This window comes from Sarcophilus harrisii, chromosome 3, assembly GCF_902635505.1.
Source record: "Sarcophilus harrisii chromosome 3, mSarHar1.11, whole genome shotgun sequence".
Classification (NCBI taxonomy): domain Eukaryota; kingdom Metazoa; phylum Chordata; class Mammalia; order Dasyuromorphia; family Dasyuridae; genus Sarcophilus; species Sarcophilus harrisii.
Window position 1 is genome coordinate 166,342,980 of NC_045428.1, and position 16,059 is coordinate 166,359,038.

Genomic DNA, 16,059 nt, shown 5'->3' on the forward strand with positions numbered 1-16,059 from the left:
CAATAAGTATACAGGTCATACTAGTTTTAATCACTAGCTTTCCACCACACTGCTTCACATTCATTTTCCCCTCATAAATCACCAAAAATATTTTCTTAAATGAGCTGCATTTTCAAATTAAGAACAATTTGTTGATCTTCATTGTTATATTCAGTATTATTTATTTAGCTTCATTTTTATAGTCAATTTGTTGATCTTCATGTTATATTCAATATTATAATTTCATTAGCTGGTGCTAAGTTTAATCAAACAAGAGTCAAGCTGTGGGAGCAGAGCTTGCTGTCCCATACAGTACTGTCTAGTCTATAACATTTAATGCACACTGCCATTGCTTAGGAATAGGAATGATGAGGACATCACCTGTCTTGATTGCTTCCACTAGTTTGTCATTTCTTTCTCCTTCTAGCAGCTTCCGATAATATCCTGGGTTTTGGTCCATCTGTGCCTGCGCTCCACTTGTGGCCATCCAGACGAATGCACGATGTTCATTAGGAACACCTTTCCTTACATAGCGTTTTACTGAAAGAAGAAAACAAACATACAGTAAGCTTTGGAAAGAAAAGACAAGGCTCAAGAAGAATTCAAAATCTAGAGGAAAAAGGTTCTTGGAACAAATGGTAATGAAATTCAAATGCTCCCAGCCCTTGACATAGAAACTTAAAGACAACAACAAAAATACAATCTCCCAAACCCTACTTTTAAAGAGAAAATATGCAGAATCAATAAATAATACACATTCTACATTAATGCCGAAGTAATTAAGTTATCAACCATCAATCAATAAGTTATAAGTTCCGGACACATTCAAAGAAAGCAAAAAAAAAATTTTTTTTTTGAGGTAATTGGCGTTAAGTGACTTTCTAGGGAGTGTTAAGTGTCTGAGATCATATTTGAACTCAGATCTTCCTGACTTCAGTGCTGCTGCTCTATTCCACTGCACCACCTAGCTGCATTGGAACTGGCCTGACTCATCTCATTATTAAAAAGTCTCGTCCATCAGAATTGATCATTGTATAGTCTTGCGGTTGCCATGTACAATGATCTCCTGGTTCTACCCACTTCACTCAGCGTCAGTTTATATAAGTTTCTCTAAGCCTCTCTGAAATCATCCTGCTGATTGTTTCTTACTGAACAATAATATTCTAAAACATTCATATACCACAGCTTATTCAGCCATTCTCCAACTAATGGGGATCCATTCAATTTCCAGTTTCTCGCCACTACAAAAAGGGCTGCCACAAACATTTTTGCACATGTAGGTCCCTTTCCCTCCTTTATGATCTCTTTGGGAGACAGGCTCAGTAGAGACACTTCTGGATCAAAGGGTATGCACAGTTTGATAGCCCATTGAGCATAGTTCCAAATTGCTCTCCAGAATGGTTGAATCAGTTCACAACTCCATCAACAATGTATCAGTGTCCCAGTTTTCCCACATCCCCTCTAATATTTGTTATCTTAGCCAATCTGAGAGGATGTAATAGTACCTCAGAGTTGTCTTAATTTTCATTTCTCTGATTATAGTGATTTAGAACACCTTTCCAAATGACTAGAAATAGTTTCAATTTCTTCATCTGAAAATACATGCAGCTTTTTGTGTGACAAAAGAAATTGAGATGGATGTCCATCATTTGTTGAATGGTTGAACAAGTTGTGGTATATGATCATAAAAGAATACTATTGTGCTATAAAAAATGATGAGCAGGATGGTTTGAGAAAAACATGGGGGAAAACTTATATGAACTGATGTAAACTGAAATGAGCAAAATCAGGAGAACATTCTATACAATAAAAGCAATGTTGTGATGATGATCAACTGTGAAAGACTTGGCTACTCTGATCAATACAGTATACCATTACAATTCCAACGGACTCCAGAGAAAGAATTGATGAACTCTCTATGCAGATTGAAACATATTTTTTAAAATTCTTTTAGCCTTTTTTGGGGCATACCATTCATTCAACTTAAGTGTGTATTGTCTACTCCAGTTAGAATGTAAGCTCCTTGAAGCCAAGGGCTGTTTTATTTGTCTTACTAGCATCTAACATATATGTGACTCTTAGGAAGCACTTAATGCTTTTTTCAGGGATTCATTTATATGGGAAGCAAACAAAAATTTTAAATTAGTATCTCTATGCATTTCTTCAGATGTTCCCATTTATCTTCCAATACATATCTATAATTGCCTTTGAAGAACACCTTCTAATTTTTCAGAAGTCTTTCTTAACTAATTTCTGGTACTCATGAAGAACTGATCATTTCAGAAGATGTAGCACACCTGGCCATTCCTTCTACACTTGATTTCATTTTCTCTCATGACCACATATAAAAAAGAATTAGTTAGGTGCCTATTGCCAATCAATCAGTTAACTAGTATTTATTAAGTCTCTACTGATGTGAACTCAACTACTGTATTCACAGGAATTGCTAAAAATGAGCCCCAGTTATCAACCATGATGAAAATTCAGTTTTCCTAGATTGTCCAGTTAGCATCTTTAAGAAAGTCTCAACAGCTCATTACATGTCCTTGTCTTCCCTCGATTTCCCCTTCTTCTCTATGAGGTATAAAAAGTTATGTCCCCACAAAAGCAAGTAGCTTAATCACCAGACTCTGTCTTGCTCAGTCATAGTTGATTAAGTCTGTGAGCTACTTCAAATAATAAATGGCAAACCTTTGTAATCTATGATGGATGGTTATGTCGAGACTGTTTAATATTTCTGCAAATTAGCTTTCCACTTCCTCAATGTACAAAAGTACAACACGTATGGGGTATGATAAAATCATACTCTTGTTTTTATCATACCCCATAAGTGTTGTACTTTTGTGAAAGAATATTAAAATTCCTTTATTGGGCCACATACTTTATCATTTCATCCCAACCTATGCCTAATTTCTCCTGAATTTATTATGTCTCCTCCCTCTTCCTCATGACCTCTAATCCCAACTATCATTTTGTACTCTCCTAGACTATCATCTCTACTCTAGCTTCACTTTTCTACCTTGTCAATCTTGATCATATAATCAAACATTTATATTACAGTACCTTCTACTCTTGAATTCCTTTATCCTACATGGCTTGTTATATCTTAATACTGGATTCCTTCCACTATTCACATCCTCTGTTCTTCTCTTCATGTACCACTGAATAATATTGAAAGAAATCATGAAATCATACTGACAGCTCTGCAAATTTATGTTATCTAATTTTAACAATCCTAACTAAGCAAGACAATCCTTTTTCCTATTCATAACTATAGCTGTTCCAAAGCTTTTTTCCTTTCACACCTCCTATACATTCTATCCCTAGTCTCTCAGCAGAGGTCCTTGCCTCTGACTTTATTGAGAAAAGAAAGCCCACTTGCCATAAATTACAGAACTATCAGTCTCAACTTTACATATGAAATCTCTTAAAATAGAACCATTTCCCCTCCTTTATTCCAGTCTTTGATTAAGAAGTAGCCTTTCTCTAAGCAAGGTCAATCTTTCTAGCCTCCTTAGTCTCTTCTTTAATATTTAGTCTCTGCCTATATAGTGGTTCATTTCCTAGTATCTAGAGGAACATTTCGGTGTCTTCCATCTGAAAAATAAAACAAAACATAAAAAAAAATAATAAAACCCAGTAACCAGAACCTACCACCCCCCTCAAACTATCATCCCAGACTCCCAGAAAAAATTATCTACATTTACCACTTCTACAATCTCTTCTCTCACTCCTCAACTTCATGCAACTTGGTTTCTAACCTTATATCACTCAGATGAAGGTACTCTTTATCACTAATCTCTTAAGTGCCAAATTTTAGTTCTTATGCTTCTCAATTCTTCTGTAACATTTGACACTTGGACCACTCTTACTTCTTGTATACTCTCTCTTCTCAGTTTTTGTAACACTGTTCTCACTGGCTATTCACTCCTCAATTTCTTTTGCTGAATTTTAATCCAGCACACATTCAATCCTATGTTGTAAGTGTACCATAAGGCTTTCTCCTGAACCACTTTCACTTCATCTCCTTCTTTCCTCCCTCACTCCCTCCCCCCCCCCCTCAAGGATTTGAGCATCATCTCTATGCATATGACTTTCAGGTCTATATACTCTTACCTAAACACATTGTGTACCACCAACTGTCTATTCAGCATTTCAAATTGGATGTCCTGTAGACACTTCAAACTCATCATGCCCAAAACAGACTCATATCCCATTGCCAGGAGAGTGATATCCAACTTCAGAATTTCCCTATTTCAGTGAAAGGTACCACAATCATTCCAGTGACCTAGATTCATACTCTTGGAGTCATCTTTATTTCTACTCAATTCCATATACCTACTCAGATGCTAAATCTTGTCAACATCTCTCACTTGTCTCCTCTATAGTCACATAGCTGTCACTGAGGTTCAGGCTCTCATTACTTCTCCTGTGGACAATAGCTACAATAGCTTCAAAATTCATCTTCCTTCCTCAGTCTCTTTCCTCTCCAATTTGTCCTCCACATAGTGATTCCTGAATTATAAAATGGGAGAAGGCTGATAGGCATATTACATAGTATCTGCTAAGCACCAGTTACTGTGCCAAGTGCTTTTACTTTATTTGGTCCTCACAATGGGAGGACCCCGGGAAGAAAGGGCAAATCTTATTGCCATTTTAAAAGTCGCTGTTCAGTTGTGTCCAACTCTTTGTGACTCTATTTGGAATTTTCTTGGCAGAGACGCTGAAATGGTTTGCCATTTCCTTCTTCAGCTCATTTCACAGATAAGAAAACTGAGTTGGTTGACTTGTCCAAGGTCATACAGCTAATAAATATCTAAGTCTAGATTTAAATTCAGGTTTTCCTAACTCTAAGCCCAGTGTTCTATTGCCTCTATGCTACAGATTGCCTCTGATCAAATACAAACCCTTCTTTCAGCATTTGAAGCTCTTTGTAACCTGATTCAAACCTATTTTTCCCAGTTCTTTTATACATCACTTCCATTCAAATACTCCATGTGGATTAGTCAAACTGATCCCTTTACTATTTCTCAAAGTGAACATTTCATCTCACCTGTATATCAACTTTACATAGTCTGTTTTGCATATGTGGATATTTTCCCACTCCTTTTCCACTCATCCCCTTTGAATCCCAGGTTCAGCTCAAGTGAAACCTTCCATATGAAGCCTCTCTTGACCCTGCCAGCTGCTTATTTTTCCTTCCCTAAAATTACATTGTATTATTTTGTGCTGTAGTGACCAAAACTCAGATCAGCTTGATAACTGCTAAATTTTCAGTTCCAAGTATTTACGCTTTGGAAATCAGCAAAACTATAAATAAGGGCTTGATTTTTAAAAAATTGTCTAGACTTAAGAGAGTGACAAAGAAAATGTTAATAATTTGGGTTAAACTTAAAAGTGTCCTGGGTACACCTTTCCCCCAGGAGAGCTGGTTGTTAAACAATTATTAGGACATCCGGGACTGTTACTTATTTTTTATATACTGATATATGTCTCTCCTTAGGGAATGCAAAAAGATCTTGAGAGCATAATTGTCCTTGGCTTTGCATAGCTAGATTCTTTGCATTTAGCCTAGCACAGGATAGCTGCAATATAAATTATTCCTTGTTTTTCTCCCAAGTGAAGTTTAATAAATGCAGGTTGGCTTTGTCACTCAAGATGTGCAATTTATAGAAATACATAAATTATAAAAATACACAAAAATACATAAATCCAAGTGTTACTTTATAATTGTTCTCATATGCAAGGTATCCCAAAAGTCTTAATAAAATTTTAAGCTTTGGTAAATTGCACTAAGACTTTTGGAATATTCTATATGTACACAGTTCACAAAAGACCTTAGGGATTACTTGATCCGATTTAGACATTTTAGAGATTAGGAAAAAGGGTCACACAGGAAGTAAGAAGCAAAAAAAAAAAAAAAGTTATTTTCCTAAATTTTGTTTCCATTGTAACCTGAAGGTACTTCTACAGGATTGGGAACAATGATTTTATTTCTTTTTTTTAATCCCTGTCCTCGGCATCTTTTATACTATTTTCCACAGCATAGGAGGCCCTCAATAAATGCCCAAGTTGTATTAGTGTAGATATTCTCCAAAGTCTCTTCTAGGTCTAACATTTTCTGATCTCAAGGCTTAGCACAGTGCCTGGCACTTAATAAATGTTTATTGACTAATTAATTTCTCTGGATTCGATGGAGAACCTCTGCTAAATATATAAAAGGACTTGGATCTGGAAAGAACCTTAAGGACCAACTCATCCAACTCTCTAATTTTATGGATCCAGAAAAGTACAGTTTGTTACTAATATTTTTAATTTATATCAGACTCTGAATTCAATGCTCTTTCTACCAAGCAAATCTGTATACATCTTTCTTTACAGAATATCATTTAAAAGATTTGTATAGGAATAATGTTAAAAACTTTTGGATCCTGAATTTCAATTTCAGTTATTACTCTAAATTCTCCTAAAAAGCATATATTCCGAAAGTCCATATTATTGGGCTAATTGTTAAATACTCATTTTCAAGTAAGAGAGATCCTCATGCAAAAGAAAAATTGGTAGATTTAAAAGTAAAAAAGCTTGCACAAAAATTGTGTTCTAAGTGGCATAATCAAGAGAATTATTTCATATTGACTCCAGTATATGGATTAAGCATTTTAAATAGTCATTTTAAGTGGCAGTTGTACTACTAGAAATTTGGGGATAAAAGAAACTAAGGGAAAGCTTTCTTTAGAAGAAACCTTTATACCAGATGGTTAATGGTGAATGCCTAGAAATCAGTATAAAATTTGAGAAGGAAAACAATTCTTCCTTTCAGGCAAAATTGATTTTGCTAAATTTCCATTTGTTTTAGCACATTCTTTATCCTATTTCAAATGTTTGTCTCATGGGTAATATCAGACACAAGCATGGGAGTATTCATTCATACATTACTATATTTTCCCCTAAAAACCAAATCTAATTATTTCCATGGGAAGTACTTTCTATGAGTGAAAGATAAGTGGAAAAGTGAAACTAGTACAATTTTTAATCAACATATAAACACAGAAGAGAGCAATGGAGGGGTTGATGAAACTTGAGTCAACCTATTTTCATTAAATCACCTCAGAACAAGAGTGACACTGTGTAGCTGACATTCAAAATATATCCAAGCCTCAATGTACAACATTGTTATTTTGAGTATGTTGACTCACCTTGAAAAGAAGCAACATGTTGTAACTAAAATAACATAGCCATTTTATTTTCCTTTAACAATGCTATAAAATGCTTTTTTCATATTCCATCATTTAAAAAACCCCACAAATACTCAGTGAATTATTTTTAAGCAAAAAAAAATAACCCATTAAAAACATGACTCCAAATAATTTTCTGGGGTTTTTTTTTCCTACTTCTTATATTATCCATTAATTTTCCCATAACACCTACGGGGTGGATATATGAACACCTAATTTTCCCCCATTGCAGAGATGTTAGTATAAGAAACAGAAATCGGGCAACTATTAGTACTTTCTCCTCCTGAAATGACTTTATTATTTCCTTATTTATGTACATGTTGTGTTCCCCATAAAATATAAGCTCCTTGAAGGCAAGGACTATTTCATCTTTGTCTTTGCACCTTTAGCATATAGATCAGGGTCTAACATAATATATGTTTAATAATTGTTTGTTGAGATGAGATCACAAGGGAAGCATGTATTAAACCCCCACTATTAATAAGACATAGTTTTAGGCACGTGCTAAAAACTATACAAATACCATGAGGTCAGGAGTGGATTTAGAAACAAAATTTAGTCTTAGGAACAAAACTAACATGGCTTGTTTACACTAGACTGGGTTTTTTTTTGATATTATAACTGAAATAGCTAGCATCAAGCAGGAAAATCTTGATGAATTTCCATCACTCATTCTATCTTTTGCCTGGTATAACATAACTGTACTAAAATATATACATTCATTTTCATCATACAGATACACAGATATAGATATTATGTATATGTAATTGAATTATGTTTTACATGTTTAAACACACAAATATAGGCATATATATATATATACACACATATGTATGAATATATGTATGTGCAGATGGCTATCAAGCAAAGTAGATAGATCACTGAGCTTGGAATGAAGACTCTCTTTATGACTTCAAATCCAGCCTCAGACACTCACTAGCTAAGTAACCTGGGCAAGACACTTAACCCTGTTTACCTCAATTATCTCATCTGTAAAATGAGTGAGAGAAGGAAATGATAATTTTTGCCAAGAAACGCCTCCACCCACACCCATGAGATCACAGAGAGTTGGATATGACTGAAATGACTCAATCACATATATGTATGTATATGTATACATATACACATGTGTTTAGTATGTATGTATGTAAAAGTAGCATAAAATAGTGGATAAAAGATTGCCCTTGGAATCAGGATGATTTGGATTCAACTCCCACCTCTGACAAAAACTGGGTGTGTAACCCTAGGCAAAATCATTTAACTACTCAGTATCAAAAGATATTGATATTATAACTAATACCATATAAGAGTTTGAGCATTTCTTGATGTTTAAAAGCAATATACATATTCAAAAAATATATATCCTTATTGGATGCCATCTGCCTAATTTTGTAGCCTGTTTCCCTTTATTATAGCTTACTTTGTAGTATAGAATTAAGATCATTTCTGGAATTTTTTGGTAGCAAGAATCTTATTTAAATTTATAATGTAGATCTATTTCTGCAGATGGAAATTAAATTATTTAATTTTCCATCCAAATTCTTGTTTTTCCCCAAATAGTGCATTAGTTTTTTAGCGGATCAAGAATTATAACTTGGGTAACATGATTGATCCAACTCAAATGGCTAAAGATACCAGATGATCAATACAACCAACTTTGAATTATCTACATCAAAAGGACTTAGCAGTAGTACAGATAATTCAAAGGGTGAGAAAATCTCTAGGGTCTCTTATTTTCATAGTTTTAAGAATGTTCTTGGGGCAGCTAGGTGACACAGTGGATAGAGTACTGACCCTGAAGTCAGTTAGACCCAAGTTCAAATCTGACCTCAGACACTTAATACTTCCTACACTGGGCAAGTCACTTAACCCTAATTGCTTCAGGGGGGTGGGGGTGGGGGGAAAGAATGTTCTTTCCATTGCATTTGTATATTAATATATACAAAATTCTGGAAATTTACAAGATTCCCAGCAAAAGAAAAAATCAGTTAGCCATACCGTGAAGAACATAAGAGAATCCAGAAGGTTATTCAGGTTTCACCATCCTTTTTCCTTTACACTAATAAAATCTGTATAAAATTGAGAGCTGAGGTTAAAAGTTAATCAAAGAGACCCTATAAGCTTACTGGATTTGAAGATGCTGCTATTACTTTCAGTTACCTTTTTCCTAGTCAGTGAACATAAATAAATGTTTTCCCTTATAATACTACCCCTCTTTAATGATTTCAGGGAAACCTGGAAAGATTTGTAAGAACAGATGAAGAGTGAAGTGAGAACAATTAAAATGTTCCATACAATAACAACAATATTTTAAAGATAATCAACTTTAAAAGACTTATGAAATTTTATCAACACAATGACCAACCAAGATTTGAGAAAACTCATGAAGAGACAAGTTATACATTTCCTAATAGATCATAGATTACAAGATAAAACATATGGTTTCTTTGACATGGTCAAAACAAGCAATGTTTTGCTTGGATATGTTTGTAACAGGAATTTTTACATGTGTTTGTTTTGTGTGTTTTTTTTCTTTTCTAATTTGGGTATTGAAGGGGAGAGACAGTCCATTTTCATTTGAAAAAAAAGATGTTAAAAATCACTCCACTTTTATGTATTAAACTGAAAAAAAGAAAAAAAACAAGAAATATCCAACTGTAACACTAAATGATCAATACATATTCTGCTTATGCTAAAAGAAAAAGTCATATTTGTGGCTAATATTGTGAGTTAAGAGATAGTAAGAATGAGGAGGGAAAATTAAGTCTATTCTTATTTAAAACCTGAAGACATGATGATGGGGGAAATAATGAAGATGAAAGGAAAATTACAAAGGATTTTATTTTTAAAAGCACAGATGAATCTCCAGAGAGGAAAATAAAATAAAGAATGAAGAGCCAAAAATAGTCAGAAGTTAAAGAGTAAGACAAGGTGATTTGTATGTATGTATAACAATTTTAAGTGTGTGCATGTTAAAATAATGACATACTTCTTTAAAATTATCTACTTGATTACTAATTTCCAGAATAAACTAGAATTTTTCAGTCCCATACAGACCCACCTTAGGATGACACAAAGCTGATAATACTGAAGTTAACCTAGAAAACCAAAGGTGGAAAATTCTTGGGGTTTATGCATTCATAATCAGTCCAAACATAACAATTTTATTTAAATTTAATCTTTTTCAATCTGCTTATGCTATCAATCTTCTACAACTGTCACCCAAGAAAAAGAAAAATCAAACCCCCAAAACAAGGTTAAACACAGTATTCAAAAGGATATAAAAAAAAGGAGAAAACTAGCGTGGATATAAGAGGCAGGATCTTAAAATAAACAAGAAGCAATGAGATGCAATAGGGGAAACAACACTGACTTAACACTCAGAAAGGCCCAGGTATCTGTCATTTGTTAGTTGGGTCACTTTGAATTCGTGAAGGCAACCTAGAAGTAATATGAACCCAGAGTGTTGCTCTTGGAGTGAAAAGGAATTGGGTTCAATTCCTGTCTTTAACACTTGGTAGCTGTGTGACCTTGGTAAAGTCACTTAAGGTTTCTCAGCTTTGATTATCTTATATATAAAAATAGAGATAATACTTGCAGTTGGTATCTTGAAGAGTTGCTATGAGGCTCAAATGAGATAATGGATGCAAATTACTTTGCAAAGTTTAAAGTATCACATAAATCTTTGATTATTTTAAAAACTATTAATAAAAGACATCTTGCAGTCTGATTTAGTGGAGGGAATGTTCCTAGAGGATAGTAATAATTGCTGATCTTTATATATTGTTTTGAGGTTTGAAATTTTCATTTGATCCTTATGAGGGAGAAAATATTTTGACTGTTAGTATGCCCATTTTAAAAATGAGAAAAGTGAGGCTTTTCCCCTGCTCACACAGTAAGGGTCAGAGGTGGAATATGAACCTAGCTTCTATGATCTACCCTCTTCTATGATCTAGAACTCAAGAATGCTTGGCACTTATTGTTGCTAGGTGGCTCAAAGGGCCTGGAGTCAAGAAGACCTGAGTTCAAATCCAGCCTTAGGCCTTCATTAGCTATATGATCCTAGACAAGTCACTTAATTTCTATTTACCTTAATCCACTGGAGAGGAAAATGGTAAACCACTATAGTATCTTTACCAAGAAAACCCCATACCAGGTCTCAAAGAGTCAGACGTGACTGAATGACTTGCATGTAGTAAATTCAAAATAAATATTTCTTTCTTAATTGATTCTAAATCCTTGATTTTCTTTCTCCCCCCTCTGTTGTTGGAAAGAATGCCTTAAAAATGCACAAAACCTTTTGAAAGTTTTCCTAGTAACAAGGACAACCATCTCAGAGGAGAAAGCAAGAACGGAGATAATTCAATAAACAATTCAAAAGCCTCAATTTAGTTTAAGTCCTTGAAGCTTCAAAATTTTAGGAGAAAGAAACATCGATTTCACCTTCTTTCTCTATCCCACAGAAAACCTACTTAACTGTCAGAGTCCCATTGAATCTCCTCAAGGAAAGACTTAAGTGTCCCCTCCCCCCAACTCTTACTACTTGGATAAGTAATTGCCTTATAGTACCTAAGTTCAACTGTATAGCCTTAAAAATATTTAAGCCAAAAAGTTCAGCATATATCAATTTCACTGAAATTGCTAGACAACATAAGTTTTTCCATTTTAAAAATAGCACCTGAGATTATGAATGAACTTATGTTGGTAAACACCAACTTATGTATGTATACACCAAGTATACTCACCTTTCATACTTTTCTGGACACTATGTTTTCCTTTCAAAAGCTTTGACCACTTGATTGCTCTGTTAGTGAGAATCCTCAGGTAGGTGGAAAAAAAGTCTTCATAAGAGGCATAATCAAAGTCTGCAGGCCTCTCAAATCCATACGGATCGATTCTGATATTTGGAAAGGAAACATTTATGATTAACTTTGTAAATATTTTGCATTTCTTTCTTGGTATAAATATTTTTTTCATTCCCTTCCATCCCCATAAAAGCTCTGTGAGGGTATCTTTGTTTTTGTTTCGGAAGTACCCGGAATTCATTTTAGGAATACTTATTGAATTGATTAATAATAATTTAAAATATAAAGATGATAACTGCTAATAACTTCATTAAGCTTATCTCAAGAAGTTGAAAGAAAATACAAATATTGGATATGTATACATACAACAATATGAAAAGGATACATTCCCAATTCTTGGATACCTGGGATAGACAGAATAAAATTTTGAAACACATGTTTCTTTAAAAATTTTTATCATTAACTTAGGTATGTTTAAAATCCAGAAACAAAGTCTGAAGCTTTATATATATATATATATATATATAACTTAAGCTAATCATCTGTTTACACCTAGGAGATCTGCCTTAGCAGATCAACACAAGGGTATATGGACAAAAAAAGACACAGGCTGTCTTTTATATGCCAATACTTAATATTTAACTATTTTTGACTGAGGAAAAACAGTACCAAATAGGAGAACAGAGCCAAGAGTTGGTAACAGAGCCAGGGCTGGAATTGAAGTCTCTCTTTTGTACAAGATATCCAGATTTGTATTCAAATCTTGCCTGGGATACCAGCTGTGTGACCCTGAGCTTGTCACTTAATTTCTCTCTGGCTGGGTTTCCTCACCTGTAAAATGGAATAATATTACCACCTATTTTCCTGGGTGGGTGTGAGGATAAAATGAGATAATATTTGTTTAAAAAAATTATTTGCAAATCTTAAAGTGTTAAATGGCAACTATTTGCCATTTTTCATTTATTACTTCCATTACTAGAAGTTTTCCATCCAATTTGGTTTTCCTTCCAATTGTGACTCTTGGACTAGCTTGCTGTGATCTCAACAAGTCATTAGGACTTGGTTTCCTCATTTATAAAATGAAGGGTAATTTTTAAAGATTCCTTTTTAAGTCAATAATTTTCGGAAAGGAACCGTTAACTATCAAATACTCTCTTATTGAGAGACTGACTGCCTTCCTTCCTCTGAAAAGGAAACCCCAGCGATCGGAATAGGTTGAGCCAACTAGCAGGTTCTCCAGCCCACTCAGGTGGCACTACAACAGCATGTGTGGGTCCCTAGAATGAACCCTGTGCTCCTGGAAAGAAACTGTCGTTCTGCCAACTAGAAGGGAGGCTTCTGGATACTATTCCAAGTGAAGTGATTATAAATATAACGACCAGAACTGTGCCAGGCAGAGTGTGTGTGTGTGAGAGAGAGAGAAAGAGAGAGAGAGAGAGAGAGAGAGAGAGAGAGGAAGAGAGGGAGGGAAGGGAGGAAAGGAGGGAGGGCAGGAGGGAGGAAGAGAGGAAGCATGCCTCCTGTGGAGGAGAGTGGCTCACTAAAAAACTGCCTAGGGAAAAAAAATATGGCCAAAGAAGCGCATCACCTCTCAATGACGATCAGAATGCTATGCCACAATTGCCCCATCTTCCTCGCTCAACCCAACGGCGCACACCTGCAACCCTCTAGTCCCGCCGGCTGTTCGTGCCCTCCCTCTCAGTGACAGACCAGAAGGGCCGGGGGAGGAAGCCCCAAACCCACTGCAGATACCTGGGGATCCGTTCCCTGGCTGCCTGCGATGCCTCGTCCTCCCTGCGCCCAGTTTCCATGGAAGGCAGCGGTGACTCCCTAGCGAGTGGGAGCTGCAGTTCGGGAACTGCGTCCCAATGTGAGGCAGGGGCGGAATGGGGGCGCGAAAGAGTTGGGGTGGAAGGAGCGGCCGCGGGGGCTGGGATGAGCGGAGAAGACCGGCTAGGACGGGAGAAGAGACTCTCTCCTCTTCGCTCGCTCGGTGCTGGGCAGCACCACCGGCACGCTAAATTCTGGAACGAAAAGTGTCTTCCCTAAGAAAAGCGGCCCCCGTAGCCTTTACTGGAGCCAGGTCCGAGAAGGAAGCAGGAGACCAATGGAAGATGGGTGGTGCAGGGTCCAAAGTTCATCGCCTGGGATCCCAGAAGCTACTTGCCTCCTTTCTGGCCTGACACCCTTTGGGAGGAGATAGAGCAAGCAGGAGAAGGAGGAGGGAACAGGGCCAAGGAAGCCCAATGGACTGGGAGCGCGCCCATCACTTAGGACTCCGGGAGCTGTGGGCAGGCTTTCGGCCGCATTTGCATGCTTTCAGCTCCCTCCGGCCTCCGATTCTTAGGCTCTCACCAAAAGACCTGGAAGCAGCCAATTGCAAAGGTGGAGGAAGAGGCACGGAGGTTACACCTGACCCTGATTGATTTAGGTCAAACTGTGGCCCTAAAGCAGAAAACTTCAGGAGGAAAACTTGAGCAAGAGCCCCAGGGGTGGCAGCGCACAAATCCAGTCACACGCTCCTAACCTGCTCCTTCTGACTTCCCACCCGCATCTAGCTCGCTTCCCCCTAGTCCGTGTCTCGTTTTTCCCCTTCGCCTTGACCCAGGCAGTCAGTCTACGCCGAGGGCGGAGCCTGTATCTCCACCCCTCTGTCTCTTATTTAGCTGCTGGAGAAGCTTGCTTGGGAACGGGCTAGCAGAAAGGGCACTCGCGATTAGTGGGGCCACCGGCGTACTTTAGGGGATGTGATGACAGCCACTGCTAACCTCTTGAGGGAACTAGGTAAAAGCTAGAAGCGGCTGCGGTCCTCGGGTGGACCGGGACTTACTTGTGGGCCCCTCCGTCCCTCCTCTGATTAAGCAGCTGTTGTGATTCCGGGCTGGGAGTGTGCTCCTTGGACTGGTATTTGTGAATTGTACGTGTATGTGAACTCTCCTCCAGTCCGGAGGAAAGCGAGCGTGTGTGTGTGTGTGTGTGTTTGAGAGAGACACAGACAGAGAAATAGAGATGGAGGAGGGAGAAAGAAAGGGAGAGAGAGACTTCACAGGAATAGGTAGAAGTGGGGTGGGGAAGGGAGCGTCACCAAAATCAAAACTTGAAAAAACCGGACCTAACCCAAATACCAGTAAGAAACGACCGACCTTGGTGCTCAGTGATCCAGCCAGACGACTCAAATACCAGCTGGTTGGCACCCCCCCAGTGGGGGAGGGGGATCTCAGGGTGAGTAAAGCAAGCCACAGTGCAGGAAACGAAGGCAGGGAGCTGTCGTGGAATCCTGTAAATAAATCCCTGACCACCGGTGGAATTCAACTACTCGTGGTTTGCGGAGCGTCCAGCCAGCTTTTTAAGGAAAGAAATTGCTACCCTTCCTCCCCACCCCATTCTTTAAAATCCTGGGCTTGATAGAATGCAAAGTTTTAGTTGTGCAGATAAAGGCGGATCTGAAATTCATGCTTTAGGCTTGTGCATCTGCAGAAGAGACAACAACCCTACTGTATTTTTCTTTTCTTCCTTCAAACCTTTCCAGACGTGTAAACAAGTGTTAACTACATCATTTCAACATCCTCAAAATTGATCAATCCTGTATCCCTCTCTACATTGGAGGACCCACCTAATGGTGTGCCTCATTTCCGCCTTCCTAGAAGCAGCCACGAAAACACCCCCGGGGGGTTATAGCTAATTGCTTGAAACAGACTGAGAAACTGAACGAAAAGAGGCAAAGCCATAATCTTCTTCCTACTCCTCTTGCCTCCACACCCTTAATCAAATCCTGACTTTCCAGTGAGCCAGCTTTTGGAAAATTATAATTGCTGCCAGAGAAACAGCCTGTAAAATAATCGAGCAGTGATTACAGAAAAGATTAACAGATGATATTTTTCAAAAGAAATTCTTCATGACTGACTTGTACGGATATAAAGGAGGCCACCTTCTTGGTTAAACCCAGATGACCTAAGATATCGCTCCCAGCTGAAAACAGAGATAATTAGGAAGACGTGTTAATCTTTCCCCCCTCCTCCGTGTTCCTCCTTTGCAACTTT

General features: G+C 37.3%; 1 protein-coding gene across 1 annotated transcript in view; it reads right to left on the reverse strand.

The window, feature by feature from the left end:
- Nucleotides 1-14,666, reverse strand: part of GRTP1 (growth hormone regulated TBC protein 1) — a 67,193-nt gene extending 52,527 nt beyond the window's left edge. The window contains exons 1-3 of the mRNA XM_031958751.1: nt 13,772-14,666; nt 11,960-12,111; nt 361-519 (exon numbers count right to left, since the gene is read on the reverse strand). Of these exons, the coding sequence (XP_031814611.1) occupies nt 361-519; nt 11,960-12,111; nt 13,772-13,830 (370 nt within the window). The 5' untranslated portion in view covers nt 13,831-14,666. The remainder of the gene's footprint in view (nt 1-360; nt 520-11,959; nt 12,112-13,771) is intronic.
- Nucleotides 14,667-16,059: the final 1,393 nt, after the last annotated feature.